The sequence below is a fragment of the Mus caroli genome, unplaced genomic scaffold (genome assembly GCF_978045245.1).
Source record: "Mus caroli unplaced genomic scaffold, Mus_caroli_1 scaffold_1, whole genome shotgun sequence".
Classification (NCBI taxonomy): domain Eukaryota; kingdom Metazoa; phylum Chordata; class Mammalia; order Rodentia; family Muridae; genus Mus; species Mus caroli.
In genome coordinates this window covers 59479532-59504657 of record NW_028227256.1, presented here as the reverse complement: position 1 = coordinate 59504657, position 25126 = coordinate 59479532, and the positions used below count along the sequence as shown (strand labels likewise).

Genomic DNA, 25126 nt, shown 5'->3' with positions numbered 1-25126 from the left:
CCCCTGTACTGGGGCATATAAAGTTTGTGTGTCCAATGGGCCTCTCTTTCCAGTGATGGCCGACTAGGTCAACTTCTGATTCATATGCAGCTAGAAACACGAGCTCTGGGGGGTACTGGTTAGTTCATATTGTTGTTCCACCTATAGGGTTGCAGATCCCTTTAGCTCCTTGGGTACTTTCTCTAGCTACTCCATTGGGGGCCCTGTGATCCATCCAATAGCTGACTGTGAGCATCCACTTCTGTGTTTGTTAGGCCTCGGCATAGTCTTTCTTTATATTTAACAGACTTCCTCATGTACTTTGCCAATAATTTAGTTACTGCTTTCTACACACACGGCAGAATGATTGTAAGGAGTATGGATGTGCGTTCCTTAATTGTTGTTTAATGTTCACTTTTATTTATAGTTGTTTATGCATATTAACTATACAAATGGATACATTTCTCTATATACACTCACATGTTTTTATTGTGTTTTCTTTCTTTTTTTTTGTTAATTCTCTCTTCCTACTTTCACTTGGTTCTCTTCATTTTTCGAAGAGGTTCTAGTCCTGCTTCTGTTATGAGGTATAAAAACATTATTTTTCAGCTCCTTGTATGAGAGAAAGCATGGGCTTCTGGTCTGAGTCTGGCTTATTTCACTTAACATGGCATCTTCTAGTTCCATGCCCACTTTCCTGAAAATGGCATCATGTCATTCTCTTTCTGGATGGATGATACTTGGTTGTAGGGAGTGGAGGAAACCCTGAGTGAGTAAATAAATCCTTATATAAACAAATATATCCTTTCTCCATGAAGCTGCATTTCCTAGGGTATTTATCACAGTTAAGATATCATCCAAACCTTAGAAAGTTCCTCTGTAGATATTGGTAAGTAGATTATAAAGTTTGCATGTAGAGGTAAAATGCTTAGAATAATATCCATCAAAATATTGAAAAAGAAAATATGTGGAGAATCTTCAAAATTTACTATCAACTTTGAGTAAACAAGACAGCACAGAACTGGCAAAAGAATAGACAAGCAGGTCAATGGAATGGAACAGAAAATCCAGAAACTGAATGATAAAAACAGTTAACTGGGCTTTATCAAAGACCAAAGGAGTGCCACAACACAGACAACCTTTAAACCAAATGTGCTAAAACAACAGGCCGCTCATATACACAAAGATGAACATAAACCTGGCCCTTACACTTGCCACAAAAATTAGTTTAAAAATGGATCACTAGCATAAACATAAATCAAAAGACTGTAAGCCTCCTAGAAGATAAAATAGAAGAAAACATAGATTATCATAGACAAGGTGTTGATTTTTTTAGATACACCAAAGACATAATACAGGAAAGAAAAAATGATAAGCTGGAGTTCATTAAATAAAGAAAAACATCTACTTCTGCAGTATGAAAGCCACTGTCAAGAAAATGAAAAGGGAAGGCTGGGAGAAAATATTCTCAAAAGGCACATCTGAGATCCAAATGTACAAGGAACTCGTGAAACATAAAAAAACAAGTAATTCTTAAAAATGGGCGCAACTATTAACAGACAGAAATGAAAGAAGATACACAGGAGCAAACAAACATGAAAAGATGCTGTACCACCAACAGTGGAAACCATTGTACACCTACTACAATGGGCAAATCCAGAGCATGATAACACCAGACACCATGATGTGGGGCAGTGAATTCTCCACAACATTGGTATAAATATAAAATGTTTGGCCCCTATGGAAGGTGGAATGGTGGTCTTTTACAAGATAAGCATGCTCTCATCATAAGATCTAGCGATCATATTCCTATGAGCCTACCCAAAGGATTTGAAAACTAAAGGTCTCACAAACTCTGCATGTAGACATCTATAGAAGTTTTAATCTCAATTGCCCCTATTTGGAAGTGGCTAATACCAAGATGGCCTTCTGTTGGTTAATGGTTCATGAACTGATTTGGCCACACAGCAGAATGCTAGTCAACCTTGGTTGATCAAGCAATGAGAGCATTCAGGAAACTTTAATGCATATTGCTAACTGAAATACCAACCAGACAAGATTCTATATTATACAAATATAACTATGTTACATTCAGAGTTACACCCATGAAGACAGTAAAAAATCAGTAGTCAGCAGAGATGGGGGGGGGCAGTGGTGGGGTATGCACAAGTACCACACAGAGAAGTCTTAAGATAGTGCAACTCCTCTGTATGGCAACACAATGGTAGACACATATCATTGTATCTTTGTCAAAATTCATGGAACACATAAAGCCGGAAAAGACCCTTAAATCAGGGACTGTGGGTGATTATGTTGTCACTGTACCACTCACTAACAATTATAGTCACTGAACCACTGTGCTGTGCTGTATGTGTGTGTGTGTGTGTGTGGTGTTGATAATGGTGAGGTTGTATGTACACATGAGGGCAGGAGGGTTACAAGGAATTGCTGTAGCTTTCATTTATTCTTGTGCAGTTCCTAAATCCCTTCAAAAGAGAATTTAGAGAAGATGTATCACGGGGCTCTGTTATAGGCAGCAAAATGGGTAAGGAGTAGATGGTGGCTTTCTCTCCTCTTCTACTAAGGGTGTTTGCCAACTGAGTCCCTGAGAAAGGACATGATGACCCTTTCTAAATAAGACCCATGGTTCTTTTTATAAGCCTGTAAATGCTGCCTTCAGCAAGCCATGTCCCTTATGAACTGTTCAGTGGTTTCTGTTCTCTTCTAGCTCCTAGTTTTGCATGCCTCCCTGGTTTGAATCCTTATTGACACAGAAAACAAAATATTACCATAGACATTTAAGCCTAAGAAATACCATCCTTAAACTCTTTACCTGTGAGTGCAGGTTGTATTTAAGTTGTATCTAAGTACATGAATCCTTACTGATTCTGGCATATGGCAGAAAGTAGATATAGTTTGAACTCATAGCAACTGCATACTGGTACTGGGTTCACAGCAGTTGGTTGTCCCTAACAGTCAGCTATGGTGTGGGAAGGGGCTCACTAGGCCTGAGTGGATACTGCTGATATGTTGGCAACAGGCAGATTCTGGAAGCCAGGAAATATGGTATTCAGCTGTGTACCTCCTGGTGAGCTCACCAGGTTCTGATGGTTAGTTCCCAACTCTGGGTCACAGAGCTAGTCCTGATATATTAAAATATATAGTGTATAAGTATGAAACTGTGTAAGAACTTACTACTCACAAAAAGGGTAGATTGTGATGGAGGAAGACATCCAACGTCTACTTTTGGCTTCTACACAAGCATATGAACCTCCTCTCACAAACACACACCCCCCAAAAAGTGAAAAGTGGAGTTGCTTATCACTAGAAACACACAGTGGACTCTTTTGAGAATCAATGATACAAACTAGCCCTGTCTCTGGTCTGTTTTGGGGATGGTTTTTCACAACAGTCTGTAGTACAGCCTCACCTAGACTGGGCTTGTGAATAACCACTTCCATGGCAGTCCACAGCTACCTAGAAACCTCCATGCAAGTGCCACTAAGATGACTCGAGGACTTGCAAGAACCACTGAAGGACAGGTTTAGTCCTGCCGTCTGTCTTTGCTAGATTCTCTTTAAGCAAAGCACAAACTCTCCACCCTTTTAATTTTAGGCTTTTCAAATTCCTAAAGCATGAGGTTCTCACCATGAAGCTGCCACAAGGGTTATTGGTTTAGGCAACTTTGATGTCAATTTTCTTAAAAAAAAAAAAAGCAACTTTTGGTGCATACAGCATATAACAGTGTAACCGTGGTTTCTGAAACTCAAGTGTTTTGTCTTTAAGGACATTTTCTTTTTTGCTATGCTGTGGTGAGGTTGTCAACACTTCTTAATATATAAGAATTTCCCTCTTTCTCTCCAATAGATAATTTCTTCCACATTTTCAGATAGATCATCTAAGCCAATTTGTTGGCACGTTTTACCTCATAGCATAGAGAGAAGCTGCGGGATAGATTTTAAGCGCTGACAGAGAAAGAACTGTTAATTTGTCTAGTCTGCAACCTGTGAAATTTTCTACTTTTCACAAAGAGCACACATCTCCCATATTCAGATATATAGTTTATTAACTATTGCTTTTCCCTGGAGAAAAAAGTTCCCCCACCCTAGAGACTACCATTTCTATCTGTCACTTTCCCATCCCTTTGATGGTGAACGATGTTAGAACCTCATTTAGAGACATGTGTATCCTTGAAATCCCTCCCTTCAAGCAGAAAACAAAACAAAACAGAACAACAAAACCAAACAAGGCACAGAATAATATGTCAGAGATACAGTTTAACGTTCAGGGATCATACTATACTATGAATCTCAGGTTCATTTTCGCATGTCTCTTGTGAGTCTTATTAGGTGACTTATGGAGATCCTGTCTGGTTCTCTCTGTGCCATCTCACCATCCTTCTGGGGTTCACAAAAAAGACCATATTTTTACTAGGAGACCGATGCCTGTATCTATCCTGCTGCCCAAGCTATGAGCTCTAGAGTCAAATCTCTGACCTCACTCCTTATGTCTAAACTCTGTCTATGTAGCTGTCGGGTCAGCACGGCCCTTTCTTCCTTCGCTGCCTTGTCACTTAGCTTTTAGTCATTTGGCATCTTCCATAGGAGCTGCATCTGCACCTCCATATTGCCTTCCTCCATTTCATTTTTGCTTCTTCAGTTGGTGACTCTCCACGAAATTGGCAAGATGTCTTTTTCTACAACGCAAATATGATCAAACCATGGAGCCCCTTTGGGTAGAGTAAACTCCTCAGCACATTGTACAAGGTGTTACTCCTCTATCTTAAATTCTATTTTGGCACTTATTTTGCCTGACTTGCCTCTTCTTCCTCAATCTGCCAGAAATACTGAAGATTATCTCCTCAATGTCTAACTCGGTGACAATATAAAACATGACTCAGCTCAAAGTCTACTGAAGGAAGAGTCAACTCTGCCTCATAGACCCATGTAAACTCAGAACAATAGATTGAGTATCACTCAACTCAACTCTTCCATTTCCTATGCCACCTGAGTCACCCAGTCAACACAAGCTATGGGTATAGCTTTGCTATCAAAATTTATCTTGTGTTTACCCTTTCTTTGCTTAGCTGCAGCCAGATTCCCTAAAGAGTTCCTGCTATGTATAAAGTGCCCTAAATCGAACTCTAATCTTCTTAAAGAGTTAATGTGCCTTCCTAAATGCCTAATTTACTATCAGAGAATGACTTAGGCACTGGGGAGAATCTGGCTCATTATTTAATAGCCAATAAGGCCAGCTGTTTCATTTCAAGAAATTAATGGTCTTTAAAACCTTTCCATATTGTACCAACTGCTCTTCTCAATGGAAAGCCAAGTGACTTTTATTAGTAAGGTTGATAAAACCCAAAGGCTGTTATTTCTACCCTAGACTTCTTCATAATATCAGGAGAGCCTTCTGGGACATCTAGTTATTTTTGTTTTACTCCAGCTGTGGATTCTTTGAGCCTTTTCTTTGGTTGCTCCCTTAGAGACTACACAAGGTTGCCCTTGTTGCACTCCAGGGTCTGCAGGCTTGACTTTCAGTCATCTTGACTTCTCAAGCAAGAAGAGCTTTCTTTCAACATTAGGTCTGACTTGCATGAGTCTGAGCAGCTTGTTGCTCTCAGGTTCTTCCACGTCATCCTAAGCCACTTGAAATTACTCACATGCAAACAAGCAATCTTACATTTGGATGACGTTTTATGCAATCCCGTTCTCTTATTAATATCCCATAGCTAGGCCAAGAGGGTGTTTAAATAGGCTGGACAAAGTCACAAATCTATATTATGAGCAAAGATACAGCAGCCCTTCAGTTTTGAATCATTGGTTAATCTTTTATTTGAGGATATTTGGCTTTTCAGAAAAAGAATACATTTGGCCTCTACCAGCAGCCAAAATCTCTGATATTTCAATATAAAATATTGCCAATGACATATAAGCAACTACACACAATACAGGTTTGGATATAAATATATTTTAATATCTCACATATGTTAAATGGGTTCTTTATCTAACTTATTTATGGCAGGGTAGCTATGATTTAATATTAAATTTTACTCTTTGGTTCTCCTGTGGCTTTATGCTGCTATAATTTACAGTGGGATCAACACAGTATGTTTGTTCCCATGGAGTTTGCTGTCTGCTCATTCGCATGAATGCTTCCTTTCCTTTCTACTTTCTGGGGATGAGATTATAACATTGTCTAAAGCTGGGAAGATAGCATATGTGAATATATCTTTCCTCCTCCTCCTTCTCTCTCTCTCTCTTTCTCCCTCCCTTCCTCCCTCCCTCTCTCTCTTTCTCTCTCTCCCTCTCTTCTTTCTTTTCTTTCTGGTGTTTTTTTGTGTGCATGTTATATGTGTGTGTATACATCAATTATACAGCCATGCTTGCTTGTCTGTGTGTGTGTGTGTGTGTGTGTGTGTGTGTGTGTGTGTGTGTAGGCCATAGGTTGACTTTGGGTGTCTTCCTTTATTGCTTTGCACTTATTTTTTGAGTCAGAGTCTCTCACTGAATCAAGGGCTCACCATTTTGGTTAGACTGGCTTGCCAGCGAGTCCCTGGATCCACTTGTCTTTGTGTTCCCAGCAATGAGGTTATGGGACTATACCACAACATACCTGGCTTTTATGTGGGTACAAGGGATCCAAAGGTACTTTCTTCTGCTTGCGCAGCATACATTGTACCTACTCAGCCACCTCCAGCTCTTCAAATCCTTCTTTAGGCAGTGCTGATTACCATACGAATCTGCCTTTTGATGCTGGAGCAGGTTCTGCACTCCTCACAGGTATTTCTGTGGGAGGACATGGGGGCACATGGGCAAGAGTCTGATGTCATTCCACCTACTGGGAAATCTTCACTGTGTTTAACAACAAATCAAGACTATGCTCAGAATAGATATATATGCACATCCTTCTGTGTGGGACTGAAAGGTGGGCCATAATTTTATCATTTGCTGAAATGATTATATATAATGTTTGATACTAAGGGCAGCATCCAACCCCGTAAGCTACTGTTTGGATACCTTTGTTTTCATAACATTTTACAAATTGAATACTCTTTGAAGTCACTATTATTCTGTTGTGAAAGAGTATTAGTCACATTGGAATCATAATTTGTGACTTTAAAAAAATGACCCTTTTCAGAAAGGTTTTACAGTACATTCTCTCATTTGGTAAGTCTTCAACTTGGTTGTACCACAAAACTCTCTTGCCTGCCAGTTCTATTAGGAATATGTGCAAAATGCTACTCACAAAACATTTGGCATGCGATTTCAGAAAGTCTGGTGAGTCTCTGAAATCAATCAGTGGACAAATTTGGACCCACATGCCGGCCCCAGATGAAGACCCTTTCCTTTTGGAATCCTTTGGGTTTAGCCAAATTAACATCTATACTTGCAAGACAAGGCCTCCAGCACAACTGCACTCCTTCTTTTAGAGTCGGAAGAGTCTAATGTACATTATATTGGTAAATTCTCCTGTGCTGTTTGAGCTCACTGGGAAGGTGATACTGGTCCCCACCACTTCATGCATATTTATGTCAAGTGTCCTCCAAGACTCCTTGTCTGGGAATGGTCTGGTCCCCCTAACTATGTGACAGGGAGGAAAAAGAACAGTAAAACCGGCCAAGAGCCATTTTGTCCGTGTGAACGGCCAGGAGATAAACTATTCCCAGCAGAAGCTACTATTGCTTATACCATGATATAAAAATGCCTGCAGTGGGAAGAAGAAGCCAGAAATACAGCCATGGGAAGCTCAACCATGGAGAAAAAGCTCAGTCTGAAAGGCCAGATGACTGCCTCAACTTCCCTAGTTGATACCCAATTTGATGTTTTACTATCCCTCCCTCTCTGTCTCCTTCCATCTCTCCATCTCCACTTCCGTTCCTTCCTCTCTGTTCATCCCTCCCTCCCTCCCTCCCTCTCTCCTTTGCATTTATTTAATTTTTTTACTTTGGTTTGCTATACATTTAACAAATGCATTCATTCAATGTAGGCCATGTGGATCGTGCCACCAGATGGGCATGGGACTGGTGAAGTGGAGCACGCTCAAACGCTGGGAATCGAAGAAATTTGAGATGGCAAGAGTGGGGCTGCTTCCTCCCTGCCTCCCTGCCTCCCTGCCTCCCTGCCTCCCTGCCTCCCTGCCTCCCTGCCTCCCTGCCTCCCTGCCTGCTATGGAGCATATAACCACCACCCTCAGCTAAGATGACCACTGGCAGTCTGTCATTGTAGGCACCTGGACTGCCTCTTCATGCTAATGAGGCATCTCAATAGCCTTAGCCTTTAGCCAATGACCTTCCCTCTCTGGGTATTCTCATGCCTTTCCTCAAAATTATATAATTATATAATCCCTGGTTTACATCCACCCCCAATAAAGAAATATGAACAAACTAAGATCATCTCAGAGAGGTGGCTCATTAAAGATGGCCACAGAAAAGGTCTTCCCCTAAACGGAGCCTTAACATGAAGATTCCCAAGAAGGCCTTTTTTCTTCTCCAGCCCTTCCAGCACTCCACACTCACTCCTAACTGGTTATAAAAGGATAGAATCCTGTTGGTCCTGGACTCTGCTTTCCCCTTATGGACTGTGGACCCCCCTCAGCCCACCCACCCCGGCCCCTGACTTCGCCTTATCCTCCACAAACTGGTATATCAGTAGACTCCAGAACATGACACAATCCAAAACCGTAACTGTGACTACTGTAGTGCATCCTCCAGTGCTAGAAATGCTGTGTCTAAGGAGTACATTTCGAGTCAGTATGAACTGGAGCTGAGCACCACAGGACTGCATCCTGCAGAAGATATAGGGGATGCCTGTCAGTTCCCCAAGTCCACATGCTCATGATGCCAAGAGTTAGAGCCACCAGAAGAAGGTCAAGGGGGAAGAGCTGCCTTAAGGAAGAAATCCTGTCTTGGAAAAAAAATTCAATCTCACTGTGGTAAAGAAACTACAAATGAAAATAGTTTGTTTTCATAATTGCTACATTTAACCTACTAAATTGACAAAAGTTTATTTACTTTTTTTTTTTTAAAGACAGGGTCTAACTATGTAGCTTTAGCTGTCCTGGAACTCACCATGAAAAACAGGCTAGCCTCAAACTCACAGAGATTCGCCAGCCTCAAGAGTGCTAGGATTAAAGGTGTAGACCACTATGCGTGGCTTGACAGCCTCTAACAGGTGACTTGTAATCAGTACTGGTAGAGGACTCATGGATTTGGCACAACCTTTTTCAAGGTCAATCTAGCAATATATATGAGTGACTTGAAAAACATTCACATTCTTTGACCAGGCAATTACGCATTAGGACTTTCTCTTGTAGCCTGCTTGACTTATGACATATACTTCTGTTCTAGGATGAGATCAAGCATCTTAACTGAACTGGTTGTGACTGATTTCCATAAATCAGTCTTCCTGGATACAATAACATGGGTCACAGAACAACTGATACTGAAGAGAGACTGTAGAATCTGGACCCAGGCCATAGATAAACCCTGCATTTGGTCAAGTCCGTGTGTGTGTGTGTGTGTGTGTGTGTGTGTGTGAGAGAGAGAGAGAGAGTGACAGACACACACACACACACACACACACACACACACACACACAGAGAGAGAGAGAGAGAGAGAGAGAGAGAGAGAGAGAGAGAGAGAGAGAGAGAGAGAGAGAACAGAGGTGTCCAGAAGACAACTGCACTGTTAGGAGTTTTCTGTCTTGCTTTCTAGGATAAAGGGCTCTTTTTGGCATCTGGAGTTTGGGTAGGATGACTGGCTGGCCAGCAAGCCCCATGAATCTTTCTGCCCCTGCCTCCTTTGTACAGATATAATGCAATATCTGGCTTTTAATGTGGTTTCTGGGGCTAGAACTTAGGTCTTGTGTTATATGCTCATGTGCATTTATAGCCACTCAGCCCACCTACCATCTTTACTGTAGCACAGATGTCAACCGAAATCGATGCAAAACGTTACTGGCTCTTATAACCACAATGCTAAGTACTGTCCCCAAAGAGATTTAAACCATGATCCTTCATTCATGGGCGTGTCTGAATTAAGTACCTTAAAGTCAACTTCCACATTCCAGGCTCCCTGCAATCTCAGGAGCATCTCAGAGGTGCAGGTCCATTTCAGTGATGTCCTGGGCATGCACTCAGTAGAAAATGAACTTGACAAAGACCTTACATCCTTCCAATGAATTGTTTCCTTGAGTGAAATGAAGTGAACTCAGTAATGCTTTCACCCAGGATTGCCCCCACTGGCTGCCACTCAGGATACCACCAGTCCATAGGGAGCTCAGAAATAAGCTTGGAGGTATCAGGACAGCCTGGAGCTACTTTGTAACTATGTGTTTTCCCTCGTGGGAGACCATCAGACATCAGACCACTGCTGACTCTGGGATCTAAGGCTTGCTCACTGTAGCAGCTTAGAGCTACTTAGCACTGAGGGCTATGCCCCTCCCTTATCTCAGCACTCACATCTACTACAGACACTTGTGAATGGATTCTGGAAACTATTGAGAATGCCTACACTTTGCTACCGCTGTTATGGTAGGACAGGATCTCTGCATCCTTTATCCAAGCCCACCACTTCCATTTTGCCCCACTAACTCTATAATGTATTCTTTCCCTCCATTCAATTCCAGTTCTTCCCCATCCTCCTCCTTCCCCTCTTTGTATATACACTTGAAGATGCATATTTAGTCTATAGATATAACACTATTTTCTGAACCACTTAAGAGTGAATTGAGCACTTGTGCCTCTTCACCCACGCACACTTCAGTACACAGCTCTTCAGAAAAAGGACCTTCAATTCTATAAGCACAGTGCAGATAGCCAAATAATTGCCACTCTTCCTTCTGACCCCCATGCTTAGGCTATATGGGGTCAGGACGATGCTCAGTCACAGAATGCCAGATGACATTAAGTCATCAATTCTTCCTACTTGAGAAAAATATTATTTCCAGAATGAAATTATAGAGACAGTGATATATGAGCCTTTCTGTCCACATAAACAGTGACGACATGTCATAGCCACAGGCTGGTGCCCAGGCCTCTGGGATCTACACCCTCTTCCTGACTCTTTTTCTGCATTCTGAGTATGAGTTCTGCTCTTCATCATATCATTCTTCCCTGGTATGCCCTGGGGACATTATTCAGACTTCATAAATATACATTGCATAGTGGCCTTGGTCAGCTACTTCACTTCCTATGTATGTGAAGAAGCCCTCTCTCCATCATAGGAAAAGATGAAAGACCCTTTAAATCCACCGGCCTACACTCAGGATCTTCCCACATCCTTATCCTCTCTTAGTGTCTTCCATCTTGAGGTGTGGTACTACCTTCCAGCAGTATGTCTAGATTTTTTGTTGACACCTGGATGCACTTATCCCACCACGCCCACATGTGATCCATCATCCTGCGCTGTCAGTCTCCCCACACCCTCCTGCAGTTCTGCTATCAGCACCTCCACCCTTATGTACCACCAGCATCTCCCCTGAAGGGCTGGCTCTAAATCCCTTCCAACTGCCCTGCATCCTCTCCGGATTGCTCAAAGCCATGCTCACCCTGCAGCTAGACAAGGTTTCAAAGCAATGTACCACTCCATCCTCTGGCTACTTGAAACTCACCTGAGTCTTCTCAGTAATCTTTGAGTAAATATAAGCAGCATTCACTTGTCCAGACATGATCTGACTTCTGCCCCTCCTGCTTACTTCTCACCACCTCTATTCCAAACACATAGCTTTCTCTCAGTCTGTTTGTCAAGCCTTCTTCTTCCACAAGGCCATAGAACATGCCATCATGGCCTACTGTGTTCTATTTCTTCTCCTTAACCTCCTTCAGAACATAACTCATTTCTAATTCCCTCCCTTAATTTGGTCCAAATTTATGTTTCATTTTTTGAATAATGTCTGTCTTTTGTTTGTTTGTTTGTTTGTTTGTGTACTGGGCAGAGTAGTGCTATTTTATGCTTTCTTATTTATAGTTAGTTATAGTAGTGATATTTTAAGCTTTCTTATTATAGTTACTTTCTTCTCCATTTGAACATGAGTGCTACGGGACAGAACCATGTCCTTCCGGTTTGACTGTGGTCCTCTGGGGGCTTCCAGGGCATACTGAACTTAGCAAATAGTCCATGACAGCTGTTGAATGATGGAATAATGTGAGGTCGACACCGTTCCTAGCTCATCTATTTTGGCTGATAAAGCTGTGGAGATAGTTCCATGTAGCCCACTTTCTGTGGCGATTATTGTTACTATTGTTGTTAATTAGATATGAAAGGAGCTATCACAAGGACTGAGGAATCCAAGCTGCTGAGAGTGTTAACATAAGTGACTTGTCTGAAACTGAACCACAGCAGGCAGTCCTCACACTGCCTTGGCCCCAGTACAGGCAGCACATCCGGAAGTTACTCGTAAAATATGTTGGCTATAAGTTCTGTCTTATATATGGACCTGATTTTGAGGTAGAAGTACTATAACTGATTGTCATATGGTCTAGATCATTAAGATCACCAAAGGCACCAACATATGAATGGAAATGTTGGAGAAGCTGGATACAAACGCCATTCTGGATTTACATGAATGTTTCCGGGAAAAGAACTTCACTTCAGTAAATGCCTTCTCAAAATAGCTCAACCCGCTTGTTTTCCATCTTAAACTCCCGCTAGAACAATTATAGTTCCTTCTAGTTTCTTGTAAAAACCAGGCTGTCAGACACTATCATTTCTGGATGTGGGTCTGCATTTGCCTCCTCTACATGCAGGCAATTAGCAGGCAGAAACCTTATCTGAGCAGTCACCACCCTGTCTACTTCCAAGCATCGGCCAGTTTAGAAGGGGACTAATGATGCCTCAATGCGTCCTGTTGGTGGAGCATGGCCAATGAGAATTGCCAGGTTCCCACCTACTTAACATGTCATTCTGCATTCAACCACAAGGGTCAGTTGTACTAATTGTGGTGCAGGACAATGCTCTGCTGGGACAAGCCCCAGCCACTTCTGTCTAGGCTTAATTGAAGACTTGGAATATAGGCCAGAGCACATTCTGGAAGCTGCTCTTTTGGTAACAGCCCCTTTCCCATTTGTACTACAAATGTTTGCCTTTGCTGGAAATGATGGAGTTGGACCAAGGTGTTCTCAGTATAATGACTGAGGTCGTGGGGCCTGTGCCACATGAGAACAAGGGCACAGATGGGCTTGTGTGGCACTGCCATGATAATCCACTGCCAATCCCCCCTCTCCTGGATTTGAAGAAGCAGAGTCAGTTGAAGCAAACCTTCCACAGTGATCTGGTACTTGCATCTCATCCATGGTCCCTCAAGGATCTGCCAGAACCATACCCTAAAAGGATTAAGAATTCTCTCCTTGGCTACAAGAGTTACTGAAGGAGAACCAACTGATTTCACATACTTTAAACTACTTTGCATAACACAAACCCAGTCTTTAAAAAGTGCACTGTTTCAAAGGTAATTCAGCAGGAAGAGGTTGGTATTCAATCACATGCTAAGGGGGCTCCATGGTTCATGGCATATTTTTGTAGTAATCTTGACTGTCTACCAAGGACCTGTTCCTGTTATTGTCTCCAAGTTGCATATTGTGCTAGTTTAGGGCAGGTTCCCTACCAGGAGGGCTGTCTCATTGTGAATGGTTATGGTATGTGTCTCTCCAAACTGTTCTCAGGGAGGCTAGAACAAGATACCTTGACACAGTGCAGAGACCTGACCTTTCAGAGGCAGAAAGAAGCAGAATGACCCACAATATTGACTGTATTGCTTTGCATCCTTAAGTATATTTCTATTCATCCAAACATCAGGATCTTACAAGAAATGGATGGAGACATTGTTTAAAGCATTCCCACATTAGAATTAGAATTAGGAAATAATAGATATTCATCAAATACTGGCTCTGTCTCTCATATTCCATTACAAGTCCCAATATAGAAGAGTGTTAAAAGTGAAGTCTGGGGTCTGGGAACCCAGTCCTCAGCACTTAGGTTCTGTACAGCCAGAGCCACCCAGATCCCACTATCTGCTCCCAATAGGGACAATTTAATGGTTAATAAAGAAAGTGTGGTTGAGTTGGTTTTCCTTGGGGAAGCTCAGCATAGGGATATAATATTGAAAGTTATGTCATTCAGGATCTAAAAGTCCCTTTTTCCTTATACATTCTCTACTATTTTCTTTTGTTAGTTTTTGATAGCCTGCAGGTTTCAGCATTTTTCCATTTTCTTTGGAAAGCTGCAAAAGTGAATGATATGTATTTGATGCAGGGGACTCTGCTGTGGATTGAACTCATGGCCTCAAGTGTTTTAGCTGCACCCCAACTCATGAGTGTGCTCTTTAAAAAGACCTAAGATATCTTCTATTCTATAAGCAAGCTATACTCCAGAAAAAAGAAGGCATGATGTTCAAACCAACTGAGACTCCAGTTAGTGGTATAGGAAGAAGAATTAAGAAGGCCTGGAAAATAGGGCTGAGTTTGGATTCTGGTCCTGCTTTTGCCATTTTTTCACATTTTTATTAGATATTTTCTTTATATACATTTCAAATTTCAAGTGCTATCCCAAAAGTTCCATATACCCTCCCCCGACCCTGCTCCCCTACGCACGCACTCCTGCTTCTTGGCCCTGGCATTCCCCTGTCCTGGGGCATATAAAGTTTGCAATACCGAGAGGCCTCTCTTCCCAGTGATGACCGACTAGGACATCTTCTGCTACATATGCAGCTAGAGACACGAGCTCTGGGGTACTAGCTGTCTCGTATGAGGCTATGCCAGTACCTGGGAAACACAGAAGTAGATGCTCACAGTCATCTATAGGACGGAACACAGGGCCTCCAATGGAGGAGCTAGAGAAAGTACCCAAGGAGCTGAAGGAGTCTGCAACCCTATAGGTGGAACAGCAATGTGAGCTTTTGTCATTTTGGAGAAGACTTTGTAATTATTAACTAACAGAGCATACTGACAACTAATAGCCAACTACCTGGAGACAACGGTAAGATCATGCATGGGAAAGTAAGATCATGCATGGGAAAATAAGATCATGCATGGGAAAGTACACAGATGAACCACTTGGCTCTGAAGCATTTTATATACCTGCTCTCCCATTCCTTCAGTTGATTGTGATTTGGTTTCTTTCTAAATCCCATTGACTTGCTCAAGAATAGATATGGGATCTTTGAAATAGTTTCATGTGGATATTGGTATATAAAGAGGAAAAAATACCTAGTGGTTTTTACTGTTAATGATTCCTCTAGAGTAATACAATACACTCACATATTTGGTGAGGCACAAATGTTTTACCCAATATGCTTACATGTTGTAGTGATGTTGTGTTATCTAAAATAACTAAAAGGTACAGACAGCAAAAACATTTGCATCAGGATGAATTCGTGGCCTGCATGCAGTAAGTTAATACAGGGATGCCTGTATAAGGCAAACCCAGGGACCCAAGCCAAGGGACAGTAGCAAACAGCTGGCAGTATATAACTGCCTGGAAGGAAATGGGGGCAGAGTGAGAGTACACACACTGAACATAACAGCGCAGAACTGTAAAGAACTCACCACCACAGTTCCAGGGCAATGGGCTTCTGGAGGCGGATGGTGGGATGGTAATAAAATAGGAAAACATCAAGACTTACCGAGGACTATGAAAAACGAGAGAGCAGCAGTCTAAATTAAGCAGATGCCTAGGCACAAAACTCCCTTCTTTACTTTTTGGCTGGAGAAGTGGGAAGTAAATGCTAACACTCCTTTAAATATACACAAGAGGGAAAACATGGAAGTCAGCGTACCAAGCTTAGCATATTTCTAGTCCAAGGTAATGTCAGATTTGGCACTCTTGAATTTGCAGGCATATACTCTTCCCCTAAAAAAAGTACGTAGCCAACAAATATGCAACAGTTTAGAATTTGCTATGGAGAATGAGAGAAAAAGTTAAAAAAAAAAAAAGAAAGTATGGGATTTAATATATGGCCCATCAAGATTCAGTTAAAATTACTTTGGGGACATCAGTACTGTAATGGGTCTTAACATGTTTTAAATCACAAATATTCGAACTAAACTCATAATGGAGGCCTTCGACTGAATAATTAATATCAAATACTCTAACTGGCACCAAGGATATATTGCCTATGAGGAAATGATGAAAAGTTTGATTAAAATGGACTTTTATCTGAGGAACTAAGTGACATAAAAATGATATGGCGGTAGCATTAACCCTTGATCTCGGCTGTTTGGCATCTTAAAGCGACATTCCAAGCTGGGGCTTTTTGCATTTTCAGGAAGTTTGAGTTGACATTGGGCACATAGTCATCTTGAAAAGAATTAAAGTGCTGCTAATTCATCATTTTTGTCCCAAGCATTAAAATTGAGGAAGTGTCAGGGGTCATTTAAACAGGCCATTTGCTCCACTAGGGACGGGAGACCAGGGACCAGATCTTCAAACCAGTGAACTTGGGGAGAAAGGATGCGAGAGCTCACACTGGGGGGGGGGGTAAAATGGCAGTGATTTTCTAAAGACCTTAAACTCTGTCAAAGGCAGATGGGTGTGATTCCATCAAGGCAGGTTTTTTTGCAGTGTCTGAGCATTCACACCGACCGCGGAGCAGCAGAGGCAATCATCATCAGGCAGGCCACTGGCGGTGAGGAATTTCTTCAGCTAAAGTTGCCCCATGAGAAAGGTGTCAAGAGAAGCCATGATTCACAGTGTCTGATTAAGGCTTTCAGGGAAGTAGTGTTTTAGCTGAATGGGCCTCAGTATCTGGTAGAGCATTCTACCTACTGTCATAACTGCTAGGAACAGCATACCTGTCCATACAGCATGTTACCTGACAAGCTGGCACATGGCAGAGAGTAGTCAGTCAGGTAGCTTGGAGACCCAGATGAACAACCTTACCTCACACATGCACCTGATATTCTGGTTGATCAAGTTTTAATTGAATCATTGAGCTGGATTATCTTCAGCTGAAGACCCTTAGTGTGGCTCTGATGGAAAATCCTTGTAGAACCTGAATGACAACACAATCTATACAGCAAGTGATCTCTCTCTCTCTCTCTCTCTCTCTCTCTCTGTCTCAGTGTGTGTGTGTGTGTGTATGTGTGTGTGTGTGTGTGTGTGTGTTTAGGTGTAGGTATACGTATAGGTATAGAGATATCAGCTTGGCAATGAGAGTTCAATAGCAGCGAGCAGAGCAGAAGCCAACTGGAGAAGTCAAAGGAACCTGTAAAGAGAGCCTTTCAGCATGGAAGGAAATGACAGGGAGGGACCTAGAGGCTGCCTAGATAAAATGCTGCTGGGGTAGATCACAGTGAACAGAGTCCTCCACAGAGAGTCATGACCCTGGTGGGATCAGGGTCTTTCTGAGTATAGACAAAGGCAAACAGGCAAGAAAGCCGAAATCAACCAAACCAACTGACTGGAATAGACAGTGGAATATGCTTTTATGGAGGGTTCTTCTGATTGGAATATAATCATATCCAATCTGAAAACATTGTGTACATACTTAGAAGTGAATTTATTTTTGGGTCCCCAGGAAGAAAGCAGAAGCTGTTCCCCCATTCTAAAGTTGCCTGCTGGATCCAAAGTCAGCTCTAGTTTGTTGCTCCTCATCACACAACCGAGCTGAAGGCTGCGTGAGATGTTCAGAGATGTACATTTCTTACAAATAACGTATGTTGTAAGGGCTAGTGCAACATCAGGACCAAAAGCCAAATGTGGCTGGAGCAGTCATTCACTGGTGGGGGAAAAGGGTTCCTTTTCTCTCTAACAGCTCTCTACACAATGTTCTGCCAAAAGGTTTTATATAATCTTTTTCCTTTTGAGAAGTTATTATTCTTAATCTTGAAGAACCAAAGTACCAATTTGCAGACATTGCTTTTCCAGTCTCAGGAGTGTTCTAACAAAACAGGATTCTCTTTTTGGTAGGCAAAGTATATTGCTTAATGTTCATCTAGCAATTACACATTAAACTGTTCATATTTCAAATGAAGGGCCCGCGGGAAGGGGGAAGGAATTGATTTTATGACAGCAGTACAGAGATGGTTGAAAGGCATTACTTAACCTGAATATTAGTAATGTTCTGTGTCATATACAAAGATGAATAAGACACAGTCCCTGTCCTCAAAGGCACTTACAGTTTAGCTAGGAAGGGAAACAGATGATAAAATAATATAAGGGAGTACTGTAACTTCAGTGTGTGGATCTGACTCGTGGCCAGGAAAATTGAGCTGCAGTGGTTAACTCCATCATCTGGTAGGTACGTGGCATGGGTTCAAGTCCCAGCTTTGTCACTTCCCTTTTAAACTCAGGCAATTTACTTTCCTTAACACAGAACCTTTGCCCTTGAGCAGAAGAACAGGGCTGCTATTGAGTCAAGGGGGTATTTCGAGGAGTAAGTCAGTCAATACATGCAAAGTGCAAGCAGAGGTGCCTGCCATGTAGTGAATGCTCTAAAGGGTTAACTGTTTAGAAGTCTGGACTTGTATTGATTCCAGGGAAAAGAGATGTTCTCATGGAGAAATCTTTACTATATTGGAAAACAGTCTTAAGACAGACTGTCAAGAAAGCTCTGGAGAATTTCTCTCTCCTAAATTACTTGAATGAAAACAAATGTATGCTCATCTTTATCCCAGTGTAGGAAATGCCCACTGGACGCGTGGTCCTGCATGTAGTGATGGGTGTGAAGAGTAGTATGAGGCACAGTTTCTGCCTTCTGGGAATTCTAGACCAACGAGGGCAGAACACATCGACAAACAAGGTAATTCAAAGTGTTTAGAGTGGTACAGAGGAGGTGAGAAACAAACCGCATCGAAGATAAAGGGAAGGGAGCGGGGAGGAGGAAGGGGGCTTATATTTGGTCTGGGGACTCTGAGGTGTCCCTGAACTGAAAAGATGGGTATGAGAAGCAGATAGTTGTGATTGGGGTCTCATCAAGAGAGAGGCATGGAGGTGACCCATTCCATTGGATTCTTCATTAAAATGATGAAAAATGAATCCTTCAAGATATAGGAGAGAATTTATACCAATGAAACAGCTGTAATAGAATCAGGCGGTCATGGTCAGAAACCTGTAGAAATAGAGCCAACGTTTGTAGGTTGAGGACCAAAGTCAAGTATGTGGAGATAACCCTGTCCTCCCTAGCTATCTGCCCTAAGGCATGTTTGCCACCCTTGTCCTGAGCCAACAGTGTCCAGGTTTAGGCAACATGTATGGGGTTCCTCTCAGGAGGGAAAGGGGCACTGCTTTCCTATTGTCTGCTACAGTAGCTAGAGTAGCATGCTTAGTCTTCTACCCTGGGTAGGATTCTAGGCCAGTACTTATGTCTTCCTAGAAAGAGGCCCTGTCCTCTTGCTTAGATCAAATCAACACCGTGTATCTGTTATATGGATTCCCTTGCTAAAGGAACCTCTGGCCCCTGCACTGCCCGTCAGCACAGCTTACTGCTCAAATCATAGTAGTTTGTTTGCTGTGTTATCTTGCTTTCTATTTTCTGGATTCCTGGACCTTCCCAGGGGTCAGCCTACACTTTCTGCATTAGGACTCTCAGCATATTGATGTGCATTTTCCACAGGATGGAAGCTGTGCAGGTGAGTCTCTGCATTTACTGTCATAGACAAGGAGAAGAAAGCCCAAAGAGGGTTCTGCTTAAAGAGATGTGGCCCAGAAAAGAAAAGTCTGGGCTCTCAGGTCTCAGAGACACCAGTGAGAATGAACTTACTTCATTATAGGAAGGAAAAATCTCATTCCCATGGGTCAAATAAAAATGAACAGAAAAAAAATCCCTCAAATATGTTAGACTGTTCACTGATTACATTAGTGTCATGCATTTGATCCTTACACTGCCACCCCTAGATGGAGAACCTTATGTCACCCCCAATTTGCAGATGAGGAAGCAGAGCCTGGAACAATTGGATCGCTGGCCAAGGCCACACAGGTGGTAAGTGACTAAGCTGAGCCTATGGCCCAGCTCCAAAGCTTAGACCTCCTCTGTTCCCTCTGGGAAGTGTGTGTGTATGTGTGTGTGTGTTGGAGAAGACAGCAGGCTGAGCTGTGGGGAGCAGAAGTTCAGGGCTAATGTCAGATGCCTCAGGGTCCTGACAGAAAGGAAATGAGGTCATCTCTAGAGACCTTGCTTAGGAATGTTTAGTCCTCTTGGTAGAACAGGGTCTGAACATCTACTGTGGGAGAGTCCAGGGAGCAGATCACATGGGTAAGAGGAATGCTGGCCAGCAGCAGGGGCCCAGCTGGTGCTGCCTAATGTGAAGTTTGGAATGGAAATGATAAAGGGGGTTTTATGAGTTTCTCCAGCCACCTTCCATGCGCAGAGGACCACAGATGTGATGCTGCGTGTCTTGCTGTATTGCTCATTCCTTAGGACCTCACACTTGATTACAGACCTGGAAGAGCAACATCAGGTGCTGATGCACTGAGCCATCTGTAGAGAACAGGATAATGGGATCCCAGGGGGGGCCAGGATTGGGTCAGGTGAATGATGTAGGCTCGAGAGATGGCTGAACAGAGAGCCCACAGCTGAAGGACCTGGGAGAATTGGAAAGGGATGGTAGGCTGGAATTGAAAAGAGGCCCTTAGTGAAAGTGTGTGTCTTGGTATTCTCTTATTAGAACAGCCCAGAAAACAGCCACTCTCTGCAGAGTAGGTGAGTAATAATTTGTGTCAGGCCAGACTAAAGGGATGCTGATTTCATTGTTTACTACCAACGAAAATTGGGGGCTCCACAGACTGGTAAGACTGGCCCCAGTCAAGGCCTGGGGCTTGCTAATGGGGTTGTATTACAAGCCACCAGGCTTTCCAGAACCACCAGCCTCAGGAGAAAAGAAATAAAGTCATTTTCTTTTTTTTTCTTTTTTTTTTTTATTACATATTTTCCTCAATTACATTTCCAATACTATCCCAAAAGTCCCCCATAGCGCCCCCCACTTCCCTACCCACCCATTCCCATTCTTTTGGCCCTGGCATTCCCCTATATTGGGGCATATAAAGTTTGCAAGTCCAATGGGCCTCTCTTTCCATTGATGGCCGACTAGGCCATCTTTCGATACATATGCAGCTAGAGACAAGAGCTCCAGGGTTCTGGTTAGTACATTATGTTGTTCCAACAATAGGGTTGCAGATCCCTTTAGCTCCTTGGGTACTTTCTCTAGCTTCTCCATTGGGAGCCCTGTGATACATCCAATAGCTGACTGTGAACATCCACTCCTGTGTTTGCTAGACCCCGGCATCATCTCACAAGAGACAGCTATATTTGGGTCCTTTCAGCAAAATCTTGCTAGTGTATGCAATGGTGTCAGCGTTTAGAAGCTGATTATGGGATGGATCCCTGGATACAGCAGTCTCTAAATGGTCCATCCTTTCATCACAGCTACGAACTTTGTCTCTGTTTTTCATTTGGAGGCAGAAGATTTAACATTGCTTAACAATAGCACTTAACATTGCTTAGCCTTTAGCCTCAGGCAGGCTCCTAACTACCCAGTGCTAGGAACTGTCTTTGCCTGCACTAGCCAGGGCTCTGTTTTATTTTTGTGTAGTGTCATTTAGTTTGACAGCCGCCTGCTTGGGCTTGCCTTAAAGATGATGGAGTTCCCCAAAAGCTTAAGAATGAGCCCCTAGATGAGGATACATTTTCTATCCAGGCTTCCAAATTTGACATGTAAGTCAAGGTTACTGATTTTGCCGTAGACCCTCTTCTGACATCTCAATGAACAACCTAGAAGCCAAGTCAGCCAGTGGCGGGTCAAATGCTCTGGAAGGATGGCCAGTGATTTTCTGTAGATAAACCTAGTCCTAGCTTTAACTAAAATTTTAATTCCAAAAATATTTAAACTCTCCCTGCCTTTGTAATAAAGAGGGGTCTTGTATGATTCAGTTAAGAGGACAGGATCAAGCCTAGGTGGGAATGTTGAAAACCAGGTCAGTTTCGCCGGCTCTCCTCAGGACTGGATCTGCACACCTCATAGGCCAGCCAGGTACGTGTCTCAGCACCCGTTTCTCACTAGGCAAACACAGACTCCAGGTTGGGGACACACAGAGTCTGAGAAGGAGCTCTGTGTTTTCTTTTCGGATCCCAAGCTAGAAACTGGTATGTCCATTCTGCACTAAGATCTTGGTGCGTAAGTATCCTCACACACCTGTCTCAGCTCTGTCATGGCAGCTTCTGTCTAGAAGGCAGCCATGGAGGTCTGACCACAGAGCAGCTAATCGTTCCTACCACTGAGTCTGGGAAGGGACTTGGGGCCAGCATTATTTTCTGTCTAAGATGCTTCTCTTTCAGCTGCACTGGTGATGTCTCTGAGTTGCCAGGGTTTTGCAGTTCAAACATTGTGCCGAGCGCCTGAGCCACAGACACATCCACACACTGTCTTTGTCAGGAAACTCCTTCAGCCGTGTTTATCCCCAAACAGACCTGTTTGCAGCCAGCCATGATTGGGCTTTTCAGGGCCAAGTAGGGAAATTAAACAGGAATAGAAACCTAGAGGCCTTTACTACTACTCTGAGCATTTCGTTGTCAGCAGAAAAGGCCTACTGCTTGCCCGCCTTACCAGACAGGATCCAAGGACAGAGCAGGCTACGTCTACCATTCCATTTCCTCAGGGCCCTCTCTACACAGTAGCTGAACACTAGAACAGGGGAATTAATAAATGAGGGAGATTTACAGAACTTTAAATGTTATTTCTGTGTTTTTGAGAGAGAGAGAGAGAGAGAGAGAGAGAGAGAGAGAGAGAGAGACCAGTTCTTAAACTCAGGATGCAAGCTGGCCAGGAAGGCATTAAAATGATTTTTTCCCCTCCCTTCCCCATTTCCCTTAAGAATCTACTTCTTTCTGTGCCTTAACCGCAATTTCCATATACTTCACCGGTGAAAGCCGGAAACCTTGTATTTCAAATGAAGTTTGGAAATGACTCCATTTTTCAAAATGAAAACAAAATGCTAAGCCAGGGGAAAAAAAAGAGGGGCAGGAAACTAATCATAGATGGGAGGGGTGGGAGAAGGGAGAAAATCCCTTCTATGATAACATATAAAGGAAACAGGGAGATATATAAAATACAGCTGCATCAGAGCTTTTAAAGTATACACTTCCTGTATCATACCAGGGAAAACGTTAAAAAATGGTGCCTTGCTAAGTTTAAGGTTTTACTGTTTTTTAAAATCAACACTTGATTTTTTTTATGTGTACATGAGCTGCTTGTGTGTGCATGTGTGCATGTGTGTGCACGTGTGTGGTGTGTGGTCTTGTATGGGGACCTGTACATCTGACATCTGTGCATGTTCTGGTGGAATCCTAGAGCTGACATCAGGAGTCTTTCTTCCTTGAACTATCTTACTCGTTGAAGCCAGTATCTCAGTAGAATCCAGAGCTTGCAGTTACAGCTAGTCTAGCTAGCCAGTTTGGTCCAGGGATCATTTCCTTAGGAGTGCATTGAACCCAGAGTATTTCTTAGCCTGCTGTGCTTCAGGGATTCCTTGCCTTAGGAGAGCAGGAATTTCAGGTGGGACACCACATCTGCTTGCCGTTTACCTGGGTCCGGGAGGATCTGAACTCCACTCCTCATGCTTGATGCTTGTGTGGCAAGCCATCTGTCCAGCCCTAACATACCTTTTCTAAGAGCAGGTGGTCACCTAGGCTGTGGTTGATAGAAAATTCAGGACATTATGGTTGTCACCCCCAGTAGAGCCCACAGACCACTCAACAAGCAACTGTGTCTCCGAGTCAGTGGCTCGGCAGCTCATCGGATGACCGTGAAGCCTCCTCCGTTGCCCTTTCTGAGGTGGCACTCAGGTACTTCGGGCTGGTGGCTGGCATTTGCCTCTCTTTGTTTGTTTTGAAACATGCTAGTTCTCACACTCTCAGTTTATCAGACTCCCAGGGAGGCTGGCTGTAAGTAACCTTGGAAAGGTCTCCTCTTTGTCATGTGCTACTGATTGCAGACTAAAAAGACTGGACTCCGAACCTCTCAGGTAACAGCCCCAACCTTTGCGAATTGTATCTCCTTTTTCAGGGGGTGTCTCCTTACAGCCTAAGGGGATCAAGTTAGGTCAGTTTGGCTGAACTAACTTTTCCCACGGAGTGTTCTTTCTATCCTCCCCTACTTGTCTGTGCTTCTTAGAAATATTTGCTTATTGCCTCAAGGACACAGTCAGATTCTAAAATCACCTCCCAGGCTCAACTTTCTCTCCTTCTTTATAACACACACCTGAAGCTCCAAGGTTAAGGCCCAGCCGCCCTTTCTCTCAGAAACTTCTAGGACACAGGATTTACTATTTTATTGTCTCTAAGCTTGGTGCAAGATGTTCAATACCATTTTTATAGCAATGGCTTAGGATTTCCATTCAGCAGCCAATATTCTTGCTGACATGTTCAATTGCAATGATATACTCTTTTCTCCCCTTAAAAAACAACCCACAAGTGTTTCAATTATTAGCACACTTGGGAAGATGGCAGCAGGGCCACAGCAGACGGAGTAAGGCAAAACTAAACCATATTCCCCATCTCAAAGCCAGATTTCTAGTTCACACAGACATCCCTAAAGGCTTCATCTGTGGGTGATCTGGGGATGGGAGACCCCTCTATATCCTACCTGGGTAAGGATGCGTACTGCCGCTCCATCCCCTCAAAGCGGAGGTTGTGTGCGCTCCCATCTGGACCCTTTCCAGACACCTGTGGAGAGAAAAGTAATTAGAGTTGAAGATCCATTATATACCCTGGTTACTGACAATGCATCCCAAAATTATAATCAGTGCACAAATGTTGCAGGCGCCTGCCAAAATTTCAACCTGGGGAGAGCAAGCAAGCACTCGGCATTGCTACAGGCACTGATGATCAAGCTACAAACACGGCGTTCTACAACAGTCCCTTCTTTCAAAAAGGGTCAACTCCTTCCTCTTTCTGTTGCCAGGAATATTCTACATGGCATGTTCTCTTCTTTGCAAAATTCCTGTTAGTTTTTCGGGCAGATTTAAAATTATAGACAAACTGAGCCAATGGTAGAGTGAGTTCCCAAATACCCTATGCTTAGGTTGCTAGCTACTGTCCTCTTATTTTAGGATGGTACGTTTATTAATGAATCAGTACTGGTACATTACTGTTAACTAAAGCTCACAGGTTATTCATATTTTTGCTGAAGGTTCTTTCTGTCCTCAGGACCTTATCTC

The 25126-nt window shown here is 42.9% G+C and overlaps 1 protein-coding gene across 2 annotated transcripts in view; it reads right to left on the bottom strand.

Moving 5' to 3' along the window:
* The window catches only part of Pard3b (par-3 family cell polarity regulator beta), a 1032172-nt gene that overhangs the window by 31511 nt on the left and 975535 nt on the right, over positions 1–25126 (bottom strand). For both annotated transcript variants that reach the window (XM_021162850.3, XM_085837816.1), the window contains one exon: positions 24553–24632. In XM_021162850.3, the coding sequence (XP_021018509.1) occupies positions 24553–24632 (80 nt within the window). The remainder of the gene's footprint in view (positions 1–24552; positions 24633–25126) is intronic.